Raw genomic sequence first — 20,757 nt, 5'->3', positions numbered from 1 at the left:
GGGGGCAGAGGAAAGACAAAGATAATAAAAAAAATTAATAACGAAAAATAGTAATACTAATACGCAGTGCCTTTATTTTACAATAAAGAGGGGTTAGATTCGAAAACCCATAAAATAAAAGATTAGGAGGAGAGGAGACTGCGATACACTGTTATATGGTCTTTCTAAAAAAAAAAAATTAATAATCGGTATATGTGAGTATTAAAAATAATAGTTTACATGTGTTTAATATATATTGTGTGTGTGTTCCTTCGGCGTTTTAAACACTGGTTTTTCCTGTGTTTAGGTAATTGAGAATGTGTTGTATAAAAGGAGAGAATCGTATACACTGCAATTGCTACACCTGTTTTGGAAATTGGGGTGGGGGCTGAGAGACAGGAAATTTTGAAATATTTCATACCCTTTTTACTGTGGTTACATGTATTGTGTTCATGTTTGTGCTTAAAAGAAAGAAAGAAAAAAAGAAACCTGGTTATTATTATTATTTGAAAATACGAGTGTTGTATGCACAACCGGTCGGTCTCCTGGTAAATTTCGTATTGTGCAGTTAGGTAACGCTTGTGATTTTTTTTTTTAAACTGTGCACATTTTCTAGCATGTTAACCTTTTGTTTGTTTGTTTGTTTGTTTCCGAGTATAATTTCGTTGGAAGCATATCGCAGCTAGGGTGAAAATCATAGAGAAAGTTGAAAAGTTGTGGATAAAATTTGTTCTGCATTTTTCATACGTAACTATGCCCAGTCGTCATTTTGCATGCCGTTTCTCCTTTCCTGCGCCCCTCCTTTCTACCCAATTTAAATATTTGAGGCTCGATTTTTTAAATTTTATTTTTACCCAGTAGGTCTTATTGGTCTTATTAGATGAGCTGCCCTTTGTAACTCAACCTCTGCTTCCCTACCTTTAGAACTCCTGCTCATCTCTCTCAAGGGGGGGGGGGCTTGTTAAGGGGAGCTTCCCGGCGGATTGTGCCCATTTATATAAAGCCACTAATTAATGAATTCCTATCGGTTAAACACTACCAAGTTGTTTATCTCCCTCCCTCCCCCTTCCTATAACCCCCCCCCCCCAAAAAAAATCAAAGCAGCTATTTCTCTTTATTTTGTCTTAGGAGTTGGCTTTGCAGCGTCTCAGCTTGCTCATTCTATGCTGTTTGCTGCCATCTACCGTCCAACAGAGGAACGATTCGTTTTTTGTTTCCATGTTTTACAATGATTAATTTCCCATGAAAACTAGTTTAAGTAGACCAAGATTTTCATTTTCTACAGTTAATATGTTTTTGTCATGTAATGGATTGGACATGCCTTACACATTCTGGAAACGGAGCTGGAGATAATTCCCATCCATCTCTCCGGGTATATAGCTCGCTCATCATAGTAGACTAGGCTTCTTTTAGTGTTTTAAGTCGTGTGAAATACTTTCACAGCTTTCGGATTTTAGCATTAACATTGCGAGATGGGGGGGGCGCGGCTTGTGTGTCTCTGTGTGCAGAAAACCCACTGAACCTTCTTTAACACGAGGAGCTAGTTCTTGAGTTTTGGTAAGTTGATAAAATCGGGTACTTTTCTCGGCGTCTTAAAATAAGTGATTGTTCCTATCAAAGTTGCTTCTGATTATTTCTCTGCTTGAAGTTATTTATGTTTGTCTTTACTTCTGCTCGCATGATCAAATATCGAGTGGTGAACTGAAGCTGGTGTATATATATGTGTGTGTGTGTATTTGTAAACTGAAAATGAAGGATATTCGCATGTTACAGTGCGTTTAGAAAGAACAATTATTCTCTTCACACTTAACACTATCAGAAACTGGGGGGGTCGTATTCTAGAACTACCTTTGCTTCTACTAACACAGAACGCAATCCTCCCAGAGGATCTGCTACGAAAACGTCGTTGGCATAAATTGGGCTTCTGCGCCAGAGAACTTTCTGGAAGATTGTGCCCATATTCCTTTAATCCTGACGTCCCCACCTCAACTACAGCCAGCTGACCTCCACATTCCTATCTGGCTTTGTTGTTTAAAAATCTGTTTAAATGCTATTTCTCATTATTCCTTTACTACCTTTACTTTTGGAGGGAAAGCAAATCAAGCAATATGGCGGTCGTTTTGTGTGCGGCGGTCGGTTGTGGGTTTGTTTGTTTGCTTTTTTAAAATAACACATTAAAAACTTTACCCCAAAGACTCATTTCCCATTTTTGTTAATTATTAGCTCAACTCTTTTGATAAAACAATGACGGGTGCCCCCTCCCTCTTTTTAGTCCTATGTGATCCCATTAACAAAATTATTATACACTGCAGGGGAAGTTAGGTAAATTAAACGTAAATGACTGGAAATTAAGTTTCAAATGGCTGCCTGCTTGGAAAGAGCGAGAGAATATATATATATATATAGATATATATATGCCTTCAGAGTTCATTGTCTTATACATGGCAACAATGCAGGAAAACATCACTTAGATGGAATTGCAGTAAGGCTATATATGTGACAAAAGGAAGGCTCTCTCTCCTGTGACTAGTTTTATGATCCTGAATAAAAGCAGGAGGCTATTCAGTCCTGTGTGTATCTGTGCTAGTGTTTAAAGGCCGGTCTTCACTTTATGGTACCAATTTAAGTCTCCTGCCCAAAAGTCCTGCTGGCTTCGCACTTCTCTATGCTGCTGAATTACAACCTCCACGTTAAATAGAATAGCCAGATACTCCTCCTTTTCTTTTCTGGTTAAGAAGAATTTCTCGCTTTGCCTAGGTTGCAGATTATTGGGCTGCTTTAACTTCGCTTAAACTTCTGCCTCCCAACAAGGCATTCCGAGGCCTGGTGTCTGCCCAGAGAAATATTTGGGTGTTGTTTTAATCCCCTCATTTATCTGTCTCTCCCCCCCCCACACACACACTCCCCCCCCCTTTCTGATTTGTAAAGTTGGCTGGTACTATGCAGAAGAGGCAGGAATGAGCGGAGAGGAAATGGTGGGGTGGGAAGCAGGAACCTGGATCACCCCCCCCCCTCAGCTACAGAGCACCAGCTACACACGTTGTAAATAAGCCCCTTTAATCTTTATTTATTCTCTGCCATTTGAGTTATGCCACACTTTGGTCAAGATGGATTCTCCAAGCTAATAGAAAGCATGTTAGGTCTCTACAGCAACAACAGGCTACAGAGGAGAGTTTATTTGGGTTATAGAAGGCTGGCGGGTGGTTTTCCCAGCGTAACATTGAAAACTGGAGGCCCAGTGTAGAAATCTTCCTACAGACCCACGATTAAAACTCTAATAGTGCCATAGCCCAAACAACAACAACAACAACAACAACAATAACAACAACAGCAGCAGTAAACAACAGCACATTCTCTTTGTAAGGGTTGCTGCTTACAGGCAGAATGGTTCACACGCAAGAACAAATATTTATTACCCAACTATTTTTAATTTTTTTTTTAGAAATACCCAAGCTAAAGTTAAATAAAACATTATCCCATTACCCATGGTGACCCCAAATACTTTCAAGAATCCAGACACTTCACTACAGAAGACCGAAGTTGTTGACTTATAAACAATATTCTCGGTCATAAAATCCCCAAACTTCCTTTTGATTCCATACGCTTAAGACCTGTTATACTATAAGTTCCAAGCCACCTTTCCCTTTAAAAGTCATTTTTAGAGAGTGATTCATTCTTTACAAATGAATCATTAAAAGCTCTTAAATTAATGTTCATCAGTTAAATTGAAGAGCAGTCCTTCCTTGCAGGGGAGGGAAGCATTTGAACGATGAGTAAATCATTATTAGGAGACGAGTTGCTATTAATGACCTTTTATATATAAAAAAAGAGAAAATAAAGTTTTTGCAAAATGAACATTAGAGATGATCCGAATTGCACGGATGTGTAAGAGGAAAGTCTATTGAGTCACAAAGAGGCGTAAAAAATAGATTTGCATCATATTATAAATGGGATTCCGTGTTCTCGTCTCGAAACCCAGCGGATCATAACACTTTCCAAAGTAATATTATAAAAAGTTAAATGCAAGTAGCATATTTACTCACTTATTTAACCATCAAGTAGTCAAACTTCACATCTTAATCCATACATTCTTATTCACATGTGATATATGCATGTTTCTAAACAAGAGTTTTAAAGGTCGTGCTCTTCTTCTTTTTTCAAGTAAGAGGGGAGGGGGGCGATTGCTTAGGTCCACTTTTCCTGCTCTGCTCCCGTTCCCCTCTGCTTTTCCACGCCAATAAAGCGGTTCTATTTACAGTTCGGATGCACTCTGTACACAAATTGAGGGAGGAGAACCTACAGGGGAAATCTGTTTGTAAGAGAGAGCTTTAAAAACAAAACAAAAAAAACCACCCACCACCCATTTCCTTTGCCTGTTATTTCCTTACATTCTCAGGGAGTGTTAAATCCGCACGGGCTTCCTTGTCATTAAAGCCTAGGCTCCCAACAAATTAAATCGTAATCCGGTACCATTTCACGAATGCTAAACCCTCGACCGAGCAAATTCACACTGGCCATTCTGAAGGGATCACGTTGCCATGTAAATCTGATCTGAGAGCAATTGAGTATATGTGTGGCGGATAATTCCTGCGAGCAGATTACAGCGTCTGTAATAGAGGAGTGATAGATAGGTGGATTGGATTACAACTTTCATTTGTCCAAATTGCAGCGCTGACCTCTACATTCGGATAATCAGAAGTTGGGATAAACTGGAGAGGTTTGTTTTATTTGCGTTTGCATGGATGTGCAAGGTGGGGGAAGCACGTATGTTTGTTGTGTGTGGGGTTTTTTTTGGGGGGGGGAGTGCCTGGCAGTTACCAGAAGCTGGTAAATGGACAGCTCGGAGACGGAGTTATGAGATGACAGTAATTGGCAGCGAACATGAAAGAAACTGGAAAATTACAGTTCCCTTATGAAACACGAAGTTGAAGTGTTTAAAAATATTTCTTGAAATACACAGTTGTTCACATTCAAAATGATACAAGACAAAGTGGTGGTCTTGGGGAGTTAGGATTAAATTATATGGCATTACTGTACCAGTCTGAAGGCAGGACGAACTAGTGGTTCGCCATGCAGAAAGGTTAGCGTGGGAAGAAGCCAGGAAGAGAAATGCCCAAACTTCAGCCATTTGGGCAACTCTTCCTGCCCACTCGTCCATTCATTCATTAGCTTAAAAACACAATATCAGAATGGCACCGAATTCTGAGCGAGTTTCATTTATCCCTGAGTGCCGAATTGAAAAGAAAAAAACAAAACTCCAACGCACAAAGTAGACACAGACAATATTTTCTGCCGGCTCACCTCTATCGACAACACGGGCACCATCTAGCAGATGACCATTCCCAGCTGCCTTAAATATTTTTCTCCCCGATGCCTGGTGATCAATAAGGAGTGTTGTTGGCCGTCAGACCAACCGCTGCCCTTAACTCTAAACTGTCCGAAGACCCGGCCTTAACCACGGAAACGCAAGAGGGCACCGTTCTTGAGAGATATGCGGGAATATCGTTCTAGCTCAGCTCCATTCCCACCCATTCATCTGCCGGACTTTATATAAAGGTACCGGAGGAACTTAAAAGTACAGGGTTTGATTAGGACCCTCGTGACAAAATACGAGTGTGAGTGTGTAAACACACACAGTCTTTCTCTCTCTCTCTCACACAAGCCATTCAGTTCATTAGGATCCTTTATGGAGGGAGACACGAAACCATTTTTCTCCATCCGTCCCCAGGAGGTGGCTTAAAGTTCTTATTTTTTTAAGACGCTCCATAATAACCCTCTCCAAAAGTATACCAAGATCGGTCGAACTTTTTAATCTAGCGTTCCTCTTCTTCGTACATATGCTTCTGTATTAATTTATAGCTCCCCTCCCCCTCCCCGCCATATTCCTGTAAAAACCCAAAGGGTGGGGGTGGGGTGGGGGATAATAACCTCTTCCCCCAACCAAAACACGCTGGAAATTACCAAACTTTTCCAGATGAAACGAATTCCTTTTTTTTATTTCCTTTTCCCTCGTGTCCACGACAGCAGCAATGATAGAATCAGTCCTCATTTGTTTTATTCTTCTTGTCTTTCCACCCTCTTCCTCCTCCTCCTCCTCCTCCTGCATTTATTTATTTATTTTCTTCTTTAAAAGAAAAAGAAAACAACAGCCAAAGAAGGAAAGTCCAATTTTTTAAATCGATTTATCTCTTCCTCCCCCCCCCCCCCATCATTAGTATGTGGTTAAGAGGGAGGGTGTCTATCTGTGTTATGTGGGGGTGGCGGGGGCGCGCGTATCTGTTGTTCAAAAGTGATGGTGTTGGTGGCAGAGATGCTTTCGCTGGTTTGTTCTAGGGGGGTCCCCTGTGCAAAGCTAACCCCTCTAGGGTGCGATTTCGCAGTCTTCGACTTCTGCTATTGGTCAGCGCGTGATCAGATGGTTCTCTTTCCTTATGTCCCTGGTTGGCACGCGGCCATCCCCCTTCAGCTAAAACCCAATCTCCCATATACTGCTAATAGCTAAACCGCTTGGACTATAAAACGCAACAAATCATAAAGACCAAGGGAAAGAACAGACGCTGTTCCTCTGCTTTATTATTATTATTATTATTATTATTATTATTATTATTATTATTTCCAATGAGTTCTTATTTTGTCAACTCTACTTTTCCGGTGAGCTTAGCCGGGGGTCAAGAACCGTTTCTGGGACAGCTCCCCTTATATTCCACGGGGTATGCGGACCCTTTAAGGCACTACCCTGCCACTTATGGAACTGGGGGTGGGGGGGTCCCGGATAAAGGTTACCCGGGCGCGCCTTACTACCAGCAAGCCAACGGAGCTTACAACCGGAGCCCAGCCTGCGATTACGGGACATCTGGTTTTTACAGAGAGAAAGAGACAGCCTGTTCTCTTTCGAGTTTAGAGGACCCTGTTCCGTTCGGCCAGGAGCAAGTCCGGAAGTCAGATTGCTCCCAGAACAAACACGCTTTCGGGGAGAGCGAAGACCAGAAGTGCTCCACGCCGGTGTACCCCTGGATGCAGAGGATGAACTCCTGCAACAGTAAGTTCCTCTTTTCTCTATGTTCTCTGTAAGGATGGGCAGGCAGGCAGGCAGACGGATAGATAGGTAGGGAGGGTTCCCTTTCACCTCATCTCTTTCTGAACAGGAAACGCTGCCCTTCTCGCCTCAGCTTCCAGACAGCGGGAAGCAGAAACTTTCCTCAAACTTTTATCCTACTTAGATCATAACTTCCATAAGGAAGGTTTGAGTGTATGTGAGTGTGCGCGCGCTTGTGTGTATACATATATATTCATTGCACGAGGTTCCCTCCAGTGAGTTCGTTTCTTTAGCCAACTTTCTGTTATCTGGGGAGGTACGGAGATTATTGATTGACCGGCTCTGTCTTGTGGAAGGCAATGTTAGCTGTCACTCAGGAGGAGTGATTTAGAGACGTGTCTTGTGTACTTACACACACACACACACACACACACACAAGCACACACGCACGATGCAATCCATATCACACTGAAGTCCCCCCCCAATTGAATTTAATGGACTTGGTTTTAGCCCCCTTCTCATATCTCCCCCCCCCCCGCTCTCACACACACCTTGGCCAATTCATATCCCAGAGAGTGTATTTCTATAACACAGCCAGTTGAATAATGTCGGAAGGGCTTAAATATTTGAAAGGAGAGAGCTACATTTTTAATGAAACTCGCACATAATGAAATGCCTGTCTGGAGAGGAGTTGCAGATAGTTTCTCTTTCACTCACTCACTCATTCCCATACTCTCTCTCTCTCTTCCCCACCCCCACCCCTTCTTCTGTGATCGACCATGGCCTTCCAGGTGCTAGATTTTCCATGAAAACACATTCTTGAAAATGAGGTGGAAACAGCAACCTCTCCTCCTCCCTTCCCTGTGTTTACACGTATTATACGTTGTCGATCTCAAAAATTCCGGAGTGGGCTGATGTTGGGCGGGGAGGGGGGGATCAATAAACTTACCTTATTGCTGAAACTCTGGAATCTATTCCAGTTACCGATAAAATACGCCGGGTGGGGGGTGGGGAGGGAAAACAGAAGAGAAGGGGAGAGGAGAGGAGGAGGAGGGACCCAGTACCTTGCAAGTTTTACATAACAGAAAGAACTGCCCCAGAAGTAAACTGAAGTAAGGGTAGAAATGGAATTCATAACCTCCCATGAATTTTGTCCGGAAATAAGTGCGTAAAGGGGTGGCAAACGCCTTAGCAACTCTCCCAGGACAAAATCCTGCAAGCCTTTCCACTGCGACCCTAAAAACACATTAGCTGGGAAGCTAAGTCTCATTGATTTCTATGCGCCATTACTTCCCAGTGGCACCTCGATCCTGAGCTCATTTACTTTCCAGAAAGTCTTACTGCTTCTCTTAGGTAGGGTTTTCCTTCCAAGCTTTTAAGTTGGCTTTGGGGGACCACAAGCTCTAAGAGTAACGCGTTCCGCTCCCAAACAGCATTATTCCAAAAGTAAAATCTCGCGGAGCCCACTGGGGTTTACTCCCAAGGCAGTATGCATAGGACCGCGGCCTTAGCCCTCCGTGAACTCCGCTCAGTGGGGGCACTAGAGTCCACAAGGCAGGGAAGCGCAAGGGTGGGTGGGTGGGGGAAGGGTGGGTGGACCTTTTCTGCTGGAGGAGCTAAGCTCCTTTGAACAGGAACGGCAAGCTTTCGAGTTACACAGATCTCTTCTTCGAGGTGTTTATTATCATTATTTTCTTTTGAAAGGACTGCGTATGTTGATTGGCCAGGCTGCAAGTTTTGAAGCTCAGCCTTTTGGGAGCAGGGTTGGGCCTCTCCAGAGAGCATGCTTATGCATGGGGGCAATGTCCCCACACAAGTACAACCCAAATGAAGTGCAGGGTTATTTTGGAAGACCTTTCGAAAGCATCAAGTGAAGGCAACCCAAACTGAGTTTCTGTTTTCTTGTACGCATCTTCATTCCTTCATTCCTTTAATTTCCTATCCTTCTGGAAGTTTACGTGTACAAAGAGGGCCTTTCGATCGGAGAGATTGGAGGTCTGGGATGCGGTGGTGGGGGCACAAGGAGAGGGGAAGTGAAGAGAACACCTTCTCTCTCTCTCTTACACAACGCGCACACACAAACTGGTTAGCCTAGTAGCCATTGTCATGCATATTTGAAGCTCCGAATAAATGTCCAACGTCCTTTTCAACCAACCCTTGTTTTCCTCCCGTCATAGGTTCCTCTTTCGGGCCGAGTGGCAGGCGAGGGAGACAGACCTACACCCGTTACCAGACCCTGGAGCTGGAGAAAGAATTCCACTTTAACCGTTACCTGACCAGGCGCCGCCGGATCGAAATCGCCCACGCGCTCTGCCTGACGGAACGCCAGATCAAGATCTGGTTCCAGAACCGAAGGATGAAGTGGAAAAAGGAAAACAAGCTACTCAACTCCACTCAGCTGAGTGCCGAGGAAGAAGAGGAAAAAACAACGGAATGAGAGAGAGATTGCAGGGGAAGGAGGGAGAGAGAAGGAAGACAGCGAAAATGCCAAGGGTTGTGAGGGGCTCCCAAAAGGGCAAAAATAAAAGGCACAGCGGAGACACACATATATTTTTTTTTTTTGTAAAATACCCGAGACTGTATGGAGGTGTTGGCCCATCTTCCTCATGCACCCTCTCTCGCATCCAGTAATCTGTCGTGTCATAATCAAGATTCTAGTCCAGTTTATTTCCCTATTCTTTCTATTGGCCCTTCCTCTTCCCCGCCCCCGCACCACAAACGGATTTTTTTTTTAGGGTGTCCTTCTTACGATTCTTGCTAACTCTTGTATTTAAATGGAGGTGCTGCAATATATGTGTCAGATTTTTGGGGTTGTTGATTGTCTTCATTTTGTAAAACAAAAGTCTCATGCACGATTTTACTTATATGTTGCTTTTTTAAAAAGGAAAAGCGTTAAATTAGGTTCTTTGACATTTAAGGGTTGCTGTTGCTTTTTTTTTTAAGAAAAGATCTATTGAAAAGGAACAATTGCTACCTAAAAAAATATGGTGAAATAAAAAAAAATAGGAGGGGTGTTTTTGTTTGTTTTATTTTATTATATTTTTTTGTACAGTGTTGTGTTTGTAGTTTGTGTTAGTTATGGAGATGGAAGTTCTCTAATAAACAGCAAACAAACATGTTGAGAAAAACACTTGGCACGTTCCTATTTTTAGGGTGTGCGTCCTCCTCCCCTCTCCACACTCACATATACACACACAAACACACACAGAGATACTTCTTTCCTGAGGAATTGGTCTACCTACAGAAGCTGTGGGCTTGTTAGGGGGGAAAGGGAACAATAAAAAGCCCCGCTGCTTGATAGAAGTTCTCTCCCCTAACCTGAACAGCCAAGCAATTTTTTTAAGCCTTACAGAAGTTAGCGCTGAAAGATAGATTCGGCTCCTCACACCTCCCACTTCCAATACTCCTCAGCCTAATCTTAAATGAAAGACCTTTTCACCAAGAATATCTTGGAGTTGACATTTAACTTTAATATAGATATATTTTATTGTTACAGCACAAAAGAGTTATGAAGGGGGGGGAGCTCACCGCATATATAATAAATCAAGGGAGCAGGCATAACTGTGCCCCCTCCCCAATCATACATCTGCTAGAAGATATCTAACATTTGTATAGCCGCCTTCAAATATTTGGCCCACTTCCTTTCAGCTCGTTCTCCCGCCACCGCCTGCTCAAACACCCCACAACCCCTACGACTTACATAGAACTCAAAAATTATATTAAAAAGGTGGAACCACAAGCAGTTCGCACTTTTGTGTGTGTACGAAGCTGAAAGGGATATACCAGCAGGAAACTTAACGAATGATTGGAATACCGCAATACCGCTAATCTCTTTCAAGCATATATATATATATAGCACCTATATATATATATATATATATATATATATATATATATATATATATATATATAATATAGAACCGTACACCTCTCTCTGCCCACCCCAAGTGCCTCCTTCCAACATTTCTTTATATTATTTTATTGCATGGCGACATGCTTGCCATGGTTAGACAAAGAACAGTTTCCAGAGAGCTCCAGGATTACTTAGGGAAGCTTTGAAAGGCAGCTTTTCGCTTATTGTCATTGTCTCTCTTGTTCTGTGGAAGCAAGAGGTCTGCAACTCTTTCTGACTTGCTGTTATTCTTGCAACCAAGTTTCCTTATTTTGTTTTAACCCCCCCCCCCCGTAAAAAAGGATCGTGGATTATTATCTTACAGCTTTGGCCACCCCAAATTCACAGGTACCTCAACACCTCAAAGCCTCCCCTCCCCAAATTATGGTGTTAATGGCAGACACTTAAAAAAATCAATTCCAGCTGAAGCCTCGCAGCTGCAGGACACTTATCCTTATTGCTACTCTTTTCATTGGCCGTAATTATTATAATTATATGTCACTTTGAATATGGCTCATAATTTCCAATGGGTTCCAGGCTGACTTCTCGAAATTCCTGAGCGGTTCTTCGAGAGAGAAAAACAAAGAGAGGGGGGGAAAACATTTCGGAAATGCTGGAGAAAGCAAAGGCTTTCATAAATCTGGGCCATTTATTTATTTATTTTTGCATTTTTCACTTCAGACCAAACGTTGGTTTCCAATTTTTAGGCTGTAATCCGACACCCACTTACCTGAGAGTAAGCCCTACTGAATACAATGGGACTTCTTTCTGTGTAGGTATGAATAGGATTGCCCTTTTAAGTGGGGACAGCATTCTATTGTAACTGTTCATGTTATGGGCGATATATGTCACTCAGGATATCACCAGTTATATGAATAAATACACAGAACTCCCTAATTTTTAAAGGGGATAGTCTTTCCTTTCTAATATCTAGGCAGCAAAGGTACTGAGATGTAGTAATAATAATAGCAACAACAACAACAGCAACAACAGCAGTACTGCTTATGTGAACCAAGTGCAGTGCAAATAAGTGAAAAGCGCTCAGTTATTAGCACAGGTAGGTGCTGGTTTTGAGAGGCACGTATTCTTCAGGTAGGATTAGACTGCAGTGCTATGCACACTTACCTGGAGGCAAGCTCCACAGAACCTAGAGGGGCTTACTTCTGAGTAAACATGCATATAATGGGAAGAAAGCAGGGAGGGAAAGGCGGAACGGAAAAAGAGGAGCAGGCGTTTGAGTTTAAATTAGGATGGACTCTCTGGTGCGGCACCTTTTCTGACACCAACACAATAAAGGCATTGGGGTTATAATTTATTATCACAGCAGCAATTACCACCAGTAGTCATAATAATAGCAATGTTTTAATACACAAAAGCGCACCAGCGTGGAAGGAGGCAAACGGGGCTGTATTAGGGGGAAATGTTACCTTCAGAAATAACAAGATTTAAAAAGAGAAATAAAGATTCCGAAAGGACACTTTTGGGGAGTGTAGCGATTGAAGTATTTTATTTCTGTAAAAGGTGGGCACGGAATCAGAGCGCGTTACTCTTTCTTTTATTTATTTTTTTACAAACCTGGGTGAGCTTATCCTCCATGCCGGCTAACTCTTCCTTTGCCCAGTAGGTGGCGCAGTCCGCCAACAAGGAGCCACCTCTGCTTTCTGATTCCTCCCCCCTTCTTTCCTCCCCCTTTTGGAAGCCGCGCATTGACATGGGCCTAACGATTCTCGGATCGTCATTATTTGTAACCATAGAGCATGAATTGCCTCTTGAGGTCATCAGTGAGAATTTACGACTGGTCAACAAAAGCACGTGATTCCCAAACGCACCCCCCACCCCACCCCCATATTTGGCCGCATACATAGCAAAAACGAAGTACAGTGCATCGCTATAATTCATTAATACATCATAAATCCTCAAGCACAGGGGTTATAACGACCACGAGCCCCACAAATCAAGCCCTCCAAAATACAACCCAAATGAGTTCTTACTTTGTAAACTCGTTCTCAGGACGCTATCCTAATGCCCCAGACTATCAGCTGTTAAATTATGGGACCGGCAGTTCCATGAACGGATCTTATAGAGATCCAGGCAACATGCACGCCGGCTCTTATGGTGGATACAACTACAATGGGATGGATCTGAGCATCAGCCGTTCGACCTCCTCCTCCAGCCACTTTGCAACGGTTGGGGAGAGCTCCCGCGCCTTCCCTGCCCAAGCCGCGCCGGAGAGCAGGTTCAGACAGGCGTCGAGCTGCTCCTTGTCCTCTCCCGAGTCCCTCCCTTGCACCAGCACCAGCAGCAGCACCAGCAACAACAACAACAACAACAACGGCGGCGGCGGCGGAGGCGGCGGCGGCAACGGCAGCAGCAACGGCGAGAGCCATGGAGGCAAAGCAGCCTCTTCTTCCCCCGCCGACCAGGCAGCCTCGGTCGGCACGGCCAACGCCACCAGTTTCACAGAGATAGACGAAACCAGCGCGTCCTCGGGAACTGAAGAGAGCGGCTCCCAAGTCAACAGCAACGGCGTCAGAGCTCAGGCAGAGCCCATCGCCACGTCCACGCCAGCCACAGAAGGACAGAGCCCACAGATATTCCCCTGGATGCGAAAACTTCATATTAGCCATGGTACATGCTCCTTTTTAAAATTTGCATCTTTCTATCTGTCTACTTCTCTCTCTCTCTCTCTCTCTCTCTCTCTCTCTATATATATATATATATATATATATAGGAATATATATGAAATATGTTATTGGCAGGGCAGACAGGGAATGGGGGATGGGAGGTGGAAATGGAGCACAATCGCCTGGGAAGACAGCCTCGGTGTGTCTTTTTATGGCTTCCCTTTCTGCTTCCCATCAGAAAGTGCCTTTAGTTATTATTTTTTAATTAATTTAATTTAACACGGAGGGAAAGTCTGATTTAGGAGAGGTTTTCTGAAAATGTTTCCCTCTTGAAAAAATAAAATAAAATAACGCAGACATAGCATGGTATCTGGGTGACAGGACCTAGTGCTAGAAGTAACCACATTATAATATTCAGAGACGTGAGAATAAGAGTAGTCGTGGCAGCAGTCATACTGGGCTTTTAAAATATCAGGAGCTGAAAAGGTAGGGAGGAAAGGAACGGGTAGACTGGTTTGTGGGGAAGAAGAAAAACAGTGCTGTTTGTGGGCACAGATGGGTCTGTCAAACATCTCCTCTTGCCGCCGCCGCCACCCCACATTATAGTGTCTGTTGTGACAATGTGGGATAATGGCAAACTCTTTCCCCCTCCCCTCCCCCACGGTAAAAGCGGATGGACGTTGCCAAGGAGGATCTGAGCGGCAGAGTTCGAAGGGTGAGGAAATATCGACTCGCTTAACGCGCCGATGCTAAATGCATTTGGGTGGAGAGAGGAAGCCCCAAGGATTTCAGTGTGGAAGTTGCTTCCAGCGAAGTGTAGCTAGCTAGTGTCAAGGGGGTGGGCAAGTCAGTTCCAGGGCGAAGGGGAGGCACGGGAACGTACGACCAAACTGGTAGTCCCTCGCCTCCCTTCCTCTCTGCTCGCCTGTGTATGTCTCCCCATTTTGATTATATTGGTATACAGTATAAGCAGAAAGAGACAAGGAGATACTATGAAGGCTTAGAGCGTCAGCGCCAGGCTGCCATCCTGTCCACCCCTTCCCTAGAAGTAGGCATTACTGAAGCCAGTGGGGTTTACTCCCGAGTAAACCTGCAGACGCTGGAGTTCTGGAAATGTGTAAACTTGCTATAGGGTCAAGGAAAAGGATGCCTCGCAGGAGGGGTTGGGGTGGGGACATATTGATACTGGCACATATATATTTTTTAAAAAATGGGTGGAATTCAGGTTCAAAATGAAGTCACGGAGAAGGGAATAAAGGGAAGGTGCTAAGGTGGTTGGGGCGTGATTTTTGCAAGTAATCTGGGGTGAGCTTTTCCAACTAAGCAGGAAACTTGTCGAATAATCTCTCTGGCATAGTAGTAATAAAGACAAAGCCGAACAGAACCCAAAATGTTGTCCATGTATTATTACCCAGATATGACTGGACCGGATGGTAAACGAGCGCGGACGGCGTACACTCGCTACCAGACCCTGGAACTGGAGAAGGAGTTTCACTTTAATCGCTACCTCACCCGCAGAAGGCGAATAGAAATAGCCCACGCTTTGTGTCTCTCCGAAAGACAGATAAAAATCTGGTTCCAAAACAGGCGAATGAAGTGGAAGAAAGATAACAAACTCAAAAGTATGAGTTTAGCGTCTGGTGGCAGCGCATTCCAGCCTTAAATTATATCAAGGGGGGAAATAGTAAGAAGTAGAAGTGTGGGGCGGGGGCGGGGAGAAGTAAAGAAAGAAAGAAAGTGAGAAAGTTTAAAACTAAAACTAAAAAAAAAGCAACAGCCAGTCTTCTTTTTTTTTAAGTTTGGAGTACTGTAAAGTGAAGCACTTTCCATTCAGCATGCTGTTGGTTGATTTATTATAATTATTGTTATTAAACAACTTCGGTGGTACTATTATTCCAGGACTGTGTCCTTTGCTACGATTTCCCCCCTCTAAATTAAAGTAAATAAAATAAAGTTATTTCCAGAGGCTTCTTTAATGCTTTAGGTGTTCTAAATGTTTGTGTCTGTGCTATAAATGACGCTTTCTGGAAAAAGCTAGCATGTTTTTTTGTTTTTTTGTTTTTTAACGTGCTCTTTAAATGTTATAACTTATTTATAAACCACTGCGGAGAAGGAAAGATGGCTCCTTTAAAAGGTTTAGGCTTTAGGAGGAGATCTTTCCTCCTTTCCTTCTTCTCCAGTCGGGCTATCCTGTACTTCAGTGTCAGAGGGAAAAAAATTAAAAACATCAACCACAACTTTTTTTAAAAAAAGAAAAAAAATTACAATATATCTATATATAAGCTCATGTATCTTTCTGTCTTTGGAATTGTCAAGTCTGTGATTTGGTTCATATTTCCTGGCCTTGTTTTGATCCTAGGCCAGTTCTGAAACTTTTTTTTTTAAATAAATGTGAGTGAAGTTCACTTAAAAAGGGTATACGATTGGACCAACCATAGTATGTTGAAAATGTTTGTAAATACTAGAAATACTTCTGCAGTGACTAATAGGAAGTTTTAGTGGGCAGGGTGAATTCAGTGTTCTGTGTGTCTGAAATGGCATTTGTCATGTTAGCTGCCTGTTCCCATCTTTGCCAAGAAGCTTTTCGTATCCGTTTGTAGCCTTAACTTGAAGTCAAATAAACGTTTCTCCTGACCAGAAAAAAAACACACCCACCATCTTTTGTGTTTCTTTATACCACGGCGATGGAAAATCTCGGCCCTAAAGTTACTCCTAAGCGAAATACAAACTTAAAAAAAACAAAAACCACCACCACCACAGAAAGTGTCTTCACAACCCGTATGGCCCATCTGCCAGGTTCTCCACCAGGACACTTCCCCAACCTTACGAGGGAAGGGTACAAAATCGCCTCGTTTCAGTCGGTGCTGTGGCTGAACAGGAAACACACAACCCAAAGGGGAAAAAGAAAGAAAGAAAACAAGCCAGTTGTTATGTTCTCAAACTTTGCTTCCTGTCTTATACACTTCGACCCTGACCACGTTTACTTGGCAATAAGACCCCCCATTTATTCCAGTGGCCTTTACTTCCAAGTAACCGTGCTGAGAATAGCAGCCATCAAGTCCATAAACCAAACATTTGGGAGAGGAAGTGAAGTGATCATAACATGAAACAAATACGCTCTGAGCTGCAGAGCTAATATGCTATGAGCTGTTTTATATTCTTATTAATATTACTACTATATTCCTTCACATACAAGTACAAACACTCTCTCACAGAGAGTCTTAAACTCAACACAGAAATGCACAGTTGCCTTAACTTTAGAATTGTTTTCATTACGCATAATTTAAACAACATCTTTGCGCCGACCTTTCCTTATTACTAGCCTGGGATTCTTCCTTCTCTTCCTTCCCTTAAACCAAAGCGCTATCAGTAAATTCTGTTTGTTGAAAAGAGGAAATAAATAGCTGCTGATCTCCTTAAATTATAATTTACAGCGTTCTCTCTCTCGCTGACTCTCTTGTACGAATTAAAATCGGTCTTGTGAACTTACCCCAAACTCTTTGGTTACTTCTTAAGTGGTTTTGAGAGGACTGGGATGTGAGTTGTCATTTCCAAAACAACCCATTTTCTCGCCTTCCCTTGAATACACAGAGTCTCTCTCACACACACACATATATTTTACCCATAGCAAAGTAAGTAAGTATACCAAAAGTGGCTGTGACATTAAGATGTCAAATGGATAGGGTTTTATCTAGAAGTTAGATCGTAAAAATCGCCCAGACCTCAGCCAGATACCCCTCACTGGCTCTCAAAAGTCACGTGAGGTCCATAAAGTTAGTTTTATGGTTTTGGGGAGTTGACAATGTACAATATATTTCACATTCTCCAGAATGTTAAGTGACATTTTAACTGCCTGCTTTGGCTTGGAGAGGGGCAGGAATGGGAGATCACTTTTCCAGGCTAGATAAAGGCTTCTCCATTGCTGGAATAGGAAGCATTGATGGTTCAGTGTTTACTCCAGAGGACTTAGAAACTGCTAAGCTTAAAGTAAGTTTCTCTTGAAATACTATCTGGTTAAATGACTTTTAAAAGGCTAGATTGCTAGAGATTGGGCGGGGGGGCGGGGGGAGGGATTCCTGTCTCTCTTTCCAGCTTGCTTCTGTACAGTCTTAGCTAAATGAATGTTAAGGCCCCAGTCCTCCCTTGGAGTGGCCCACGTTATGTATGTATGTATGTATGTATGTATGTATGTATGTATGTAGGCATATGGTTAGCAGAAGAAGAGGAAATAAGATGAAGCGTTCCATCTCGATGAATGGCGATGTCACTGCGGAGTGCTCCAAGGATTTTGCTCGAGGGAGAGAGGGGATTATGTATGACAACTTCGCTGAGGTCCTTGGTAGCTCTTGTAAAGCACTTTGCGGGTGTATTCAGGTATTGGGCGTGTATTGATGTCCAGGTCTTAAGCACACTTACTTAGAAGTGATTCCTATCAGAATCAGTAGGATTGATTTCGACGGCTTGCTTTCAACAGAGGCTGTTCTGTCTGCGTGTGTCTGTGTGTCCTGTGTGTGCGCACGCTGGGAAAGCAAAATGTAGACTTTGAGAGACACTCTTGCTTTTTAACCGTGTGTGTGTGTGTGTGTGTGTGTGTGTGTATTCCTGAATAACTTACCGTCAGAACATTGGACGTTCACAATTTACCTCCCCCTCCCCATTCTTCAGTATTTCTGTCGTTCGGGACATTTCCTTTGGCCTCCCAACCCCCCACCCCATTTTAAAAGGTATCTTCCTTCGCTTCCTCGGTATATTTGTAATTTTCCGCATGTTGCTGCTAACCATGGCCTGGGAAGTTCTCCTGCGCAAGCCTGGTGGAAATGAAGATAAAAGAGCATGTACTTTCCCGTGGATAGTGTCCTATGTGGTGCGTCCCCTTGTCTTGTGCAACTCTCTGCTATGCATATTTCCCCCCCGGAAGTAAGCACCGTGAATCAAGTGGGGCTTATTTCCAAGTCAATGTGTCCAGGCTAGTTGCTTGGCTGATATAAAGGTGGAAGAGACTAAAGTTTGTTAAATGGGGCAGGTTTCCATCTCGCCCACTTATGGAATCTTCTCTGTCAGAAGCAAGGCGCCTTTGGAAAAGGGAAATGAGTTTTTTGGAGGGAGGGGAGAGATACTGCTCCATGTCCCATAAATGTTTGAAACTTCCCGTTTCTTCCGTCCAAATAGGAAAGGTTCGTCATAAAGGTAGCAGAGGCTTTCCAGACGGGGCCTAATCCAGATACTGATCAATGAACGTAAAAAATCCTCTTGTCTTGAGGATGCTTTCAGCATAAACATCCAGCACTTGACCTAAAGCTGTTTGACTCTGGACTTTAACGCGATTGTGCCAAAGAGCTTTAGAAACTTCTATTTACTCTTGTTGTTGGATCAGCCAAATGAAATGTTTTAAAACACAGGGAGGGAGTGGGACAAACCTTGTTTGAGTTTTGAAGCTTGCTTGCTTCTTACGTTCAGGAATAAAGGGCTGTATAGGATCTTAGATAAGAGGGAGCCTCAGGGCTTCAAAATGACAGCTGCATTCCATAGACTTCAATGGTATATGCAGTCTTCTCCTATGCAAACCTATGCACACTTATATCTGGGGTATATCCCACTGTGCTTTGTGGGCTTACCTCCGAATAAAGTAGCACAGAACTGAAATGTAAATTGTGCGTTGGCGTTTAAAAACAAACAAACCACAAACTCATTCGGACTGATGAAATGAGATGTTGACTCTGCTGCAACCTCGCTACCAGCCCTTCTTCTTTATGCTACCTCGCTCCTCTTCATTTTAATGGAAATTACTAGTAAATCAGAGATTCAAAGAGGCCTTGCTCTTCCATAAGCAGAACAGTTTCTAACTGATTTGTAGGCATTGTGGGTTTTGGGGTGTTGTGTGGTTTTTTTTTTCCATATTTCTCCACCCGCTTTCAAAAATGAGCTGGTGCGAAGGAACCATTTTCCAACCTGAATTATCTCTCACAAGTTCCATTTAAATGAATGGGGCCTAGGCAGGAGCACTATTCATTGAAATAGACTTTAAGTAAGTAACCCTGCTGGATGAGCTCTGGCGGTTTTGTGGGTTGAGGAATATTTTCCAAGTGTTATTCTCCCCCTTTCCTCCCTCCCCCCTCCATTGCTTGAAGCTAGGATCTTTAGGGCTGTGTAACATTTGGTAGACACATGTCTTTCGGTGCAGGATAAAAGGGACCACTTTTGCTGCTTCTCCCTTCCTATCACATTTAGACCATCCTTCCTACTGTTTCTGAAGACTGTCCCCTATTGACTCTGTGCCCTTCTCTGAGTATAGGATCTGAAAACACACTTGACTGCAGTTGTGCAATGTGCCTGGTGATGGTGGCTTGCTGGCTTGAATGGGGAAAGACCACATTCTCTAAAACCTTACTCCGAATGTCTCTCAGTACATAACACAGTACACCTTTGTTCTTCTGAAAAAACCCTTTGGAGTTATGACCCACCTATCCTTAAGCACATCCTACTCCCATATAATTCAACTGAAGAGTTAGGCAGTTGCTTAAATATATTCCATTGAATTAAATGGAACTTTAGCCTTGACTGGATCGTGCTCTTGAACACGAAACAAATGATTCAGACTTTAGGGGCTGCCACAAGCCAGCTTGCACACGCATGCACACCTGTAAAATAGATAGATACATCTCCACAGAATGAGAGAGAAAAGAATGCTACCCGTTTGGGTTAGAGTTCGCAGGCTGTGCGCCAGTCATGCACTCTTATCTGTTCTGTGAGATACTGCGGTCTCATCGAATCTGTATCTGGTCTCAGGAAGGAACGCCGACGTTTGGTATGGGCGCTCATACACATATATGAACGACATTGCTTTCCTTTCCGGCCAATTTATTGGCACTGGGACACTGGGCAACAATCTAGACTATGGGCACGGAGTGAAAGAGTAATACCTATGGATGGGAAGAAGGGAGATCTCTGGTTTCCAGGGTCGGAAAACAGAGGACCTTATTGCTAAGGAAATTTCCACCACCCATCCGTGAGTTTCTCCATTCCATAAACCTCCCTTTCTTCCTATCCAGCCCACACTTTTCTCTCTTTGCATGTTTGTGATTCATCTGCCTGTACGATTAATTCCCACGCCTATGCATCTACATACATACATTTCTCACTTGCGTATTGCGGCATATGTGGCAGGAAGGCTTGCGATCCTATGCAGGCTGACACTGCAGTCTTAACCATGCCTGAGTAAAGTCCTA

General features: G+C 43.2%; 3 protein-coding genes and 1 long non-coding RNA gene across 15 annotated transcripts in view; 3 read left to right on the top strand and 1 right to left on the bottom strand.

Moving 5' to 3' along the window:
• Positions 1-20,757, top strand: part of HOXB3 (homeobox B3) — an 86,402-nt gene that overhangs the window by 916 nt on the left and 64,729 nt on the right. The window contains exon 1 of one of the 5 annotated variants that reach the window (XM_028702539.2): positions 17,406-17,518. The exons of the other annotated variants lie outside the window; for them this stretch is intronic. The gene's annotated coding sequence lies outside the window, so the exon portion shown is untranslated. Of the gene's footprint in view, positions 1-17,405; positions 17,519-20,757 lie in introns of those variants that run through there. 5 annotated transcript variants of the gene reach the window in all.
• The window catches only part of LOC144325130 (uncharacterized), a 43,108-nt gene that overhangs the window by 6,539 nt on the left and 15,812 nt on the right, over positions 1-20,757 (bottom strand). The window contains exon 1 of one of the 5 annotated variants that reach the window (XR_013390433.1): positions 17,022-17,273. The exons of 2 other annotated variants lie outside the window; for them this stretch is intronic. This is a non-coding gene — a long non-coding RNA (uncharacterized LOC144325130). Of the gene's footprint in view, positions 1-17,021; positions 17,274-20,757 lie in introns of those variants that run through there. 2 more of the 5 variants (XR_013390429.1, XR_013390432.1) reach the window with 2 other exon arrangements.
• HOXB6 (homeobox B6) lies at positions 5-10,143 on the top strand. 4 transcript variants are annotated; one of them, XM_077917352.1, is made up of 3 exons: positions 5-1,536; positions 6,881-7,018; positions 9,193-10,143. In XM_077917352.1, the coding sequence occupies exons 2-3, from the start codon at positions 6,994-6,996 to the stop codon at positions 9,450-9,452; spliced, it is 285 nt and encodes a 94-aa protein (XP_077773478.1). In that variant the 5' UTR covers positions 5-1,536; positions 6,881-6,993; the 3' UTR covers positions 9,453-10,143. The 4 variants fall into 4 exon arrangements, with proteins under 4 accessions (XP_077773478.1, XP_077773477.1, XP_077773475.1 ...); XM_077917351.1 differs by having other exon boundaries at positions 6,846-7,018; XM_077917349.1 differs by having other exon boundaries at positions 5-4,696.
• On the top strand, positions 10,952-16,181 carry HOXB5 (homeobox B5). Its single transcript, XM_028702557.2, has 2 exons — positions 10,952-13,535; positions 14,947-16,181. The coding sequence occupies exons 1-2, from the start codon at positions 12,887-12,889 to the stop codon at positions 15,192-15,194; spliced, it is 897 nt and encodes a 298-aa protein (XP_028558390.2). The 5' UTR covers positions 10,952-12,886; the 3' UTR covers positions 15,195-16,181.

Source organism: Podarcis muralis, chromosome 13 (genome assembly GCF_964188315.1).
Source record: "Podarcis muralis chromosome 13, rPodMur119.hap1.1, whole genome shotgun sequence".
Classification (NCBI taxonomy): Eukaryota; Metazoa; Chordata; class Lepidosauria; order Squamata; family Lacertidae; genus Podarcis; species Podarcis muralis.
The sequence above is the reverse complement of the archived record's forward strand: the minus strand, read 5'-3'. Positions and strand labels throughout refer to the sequence as shown.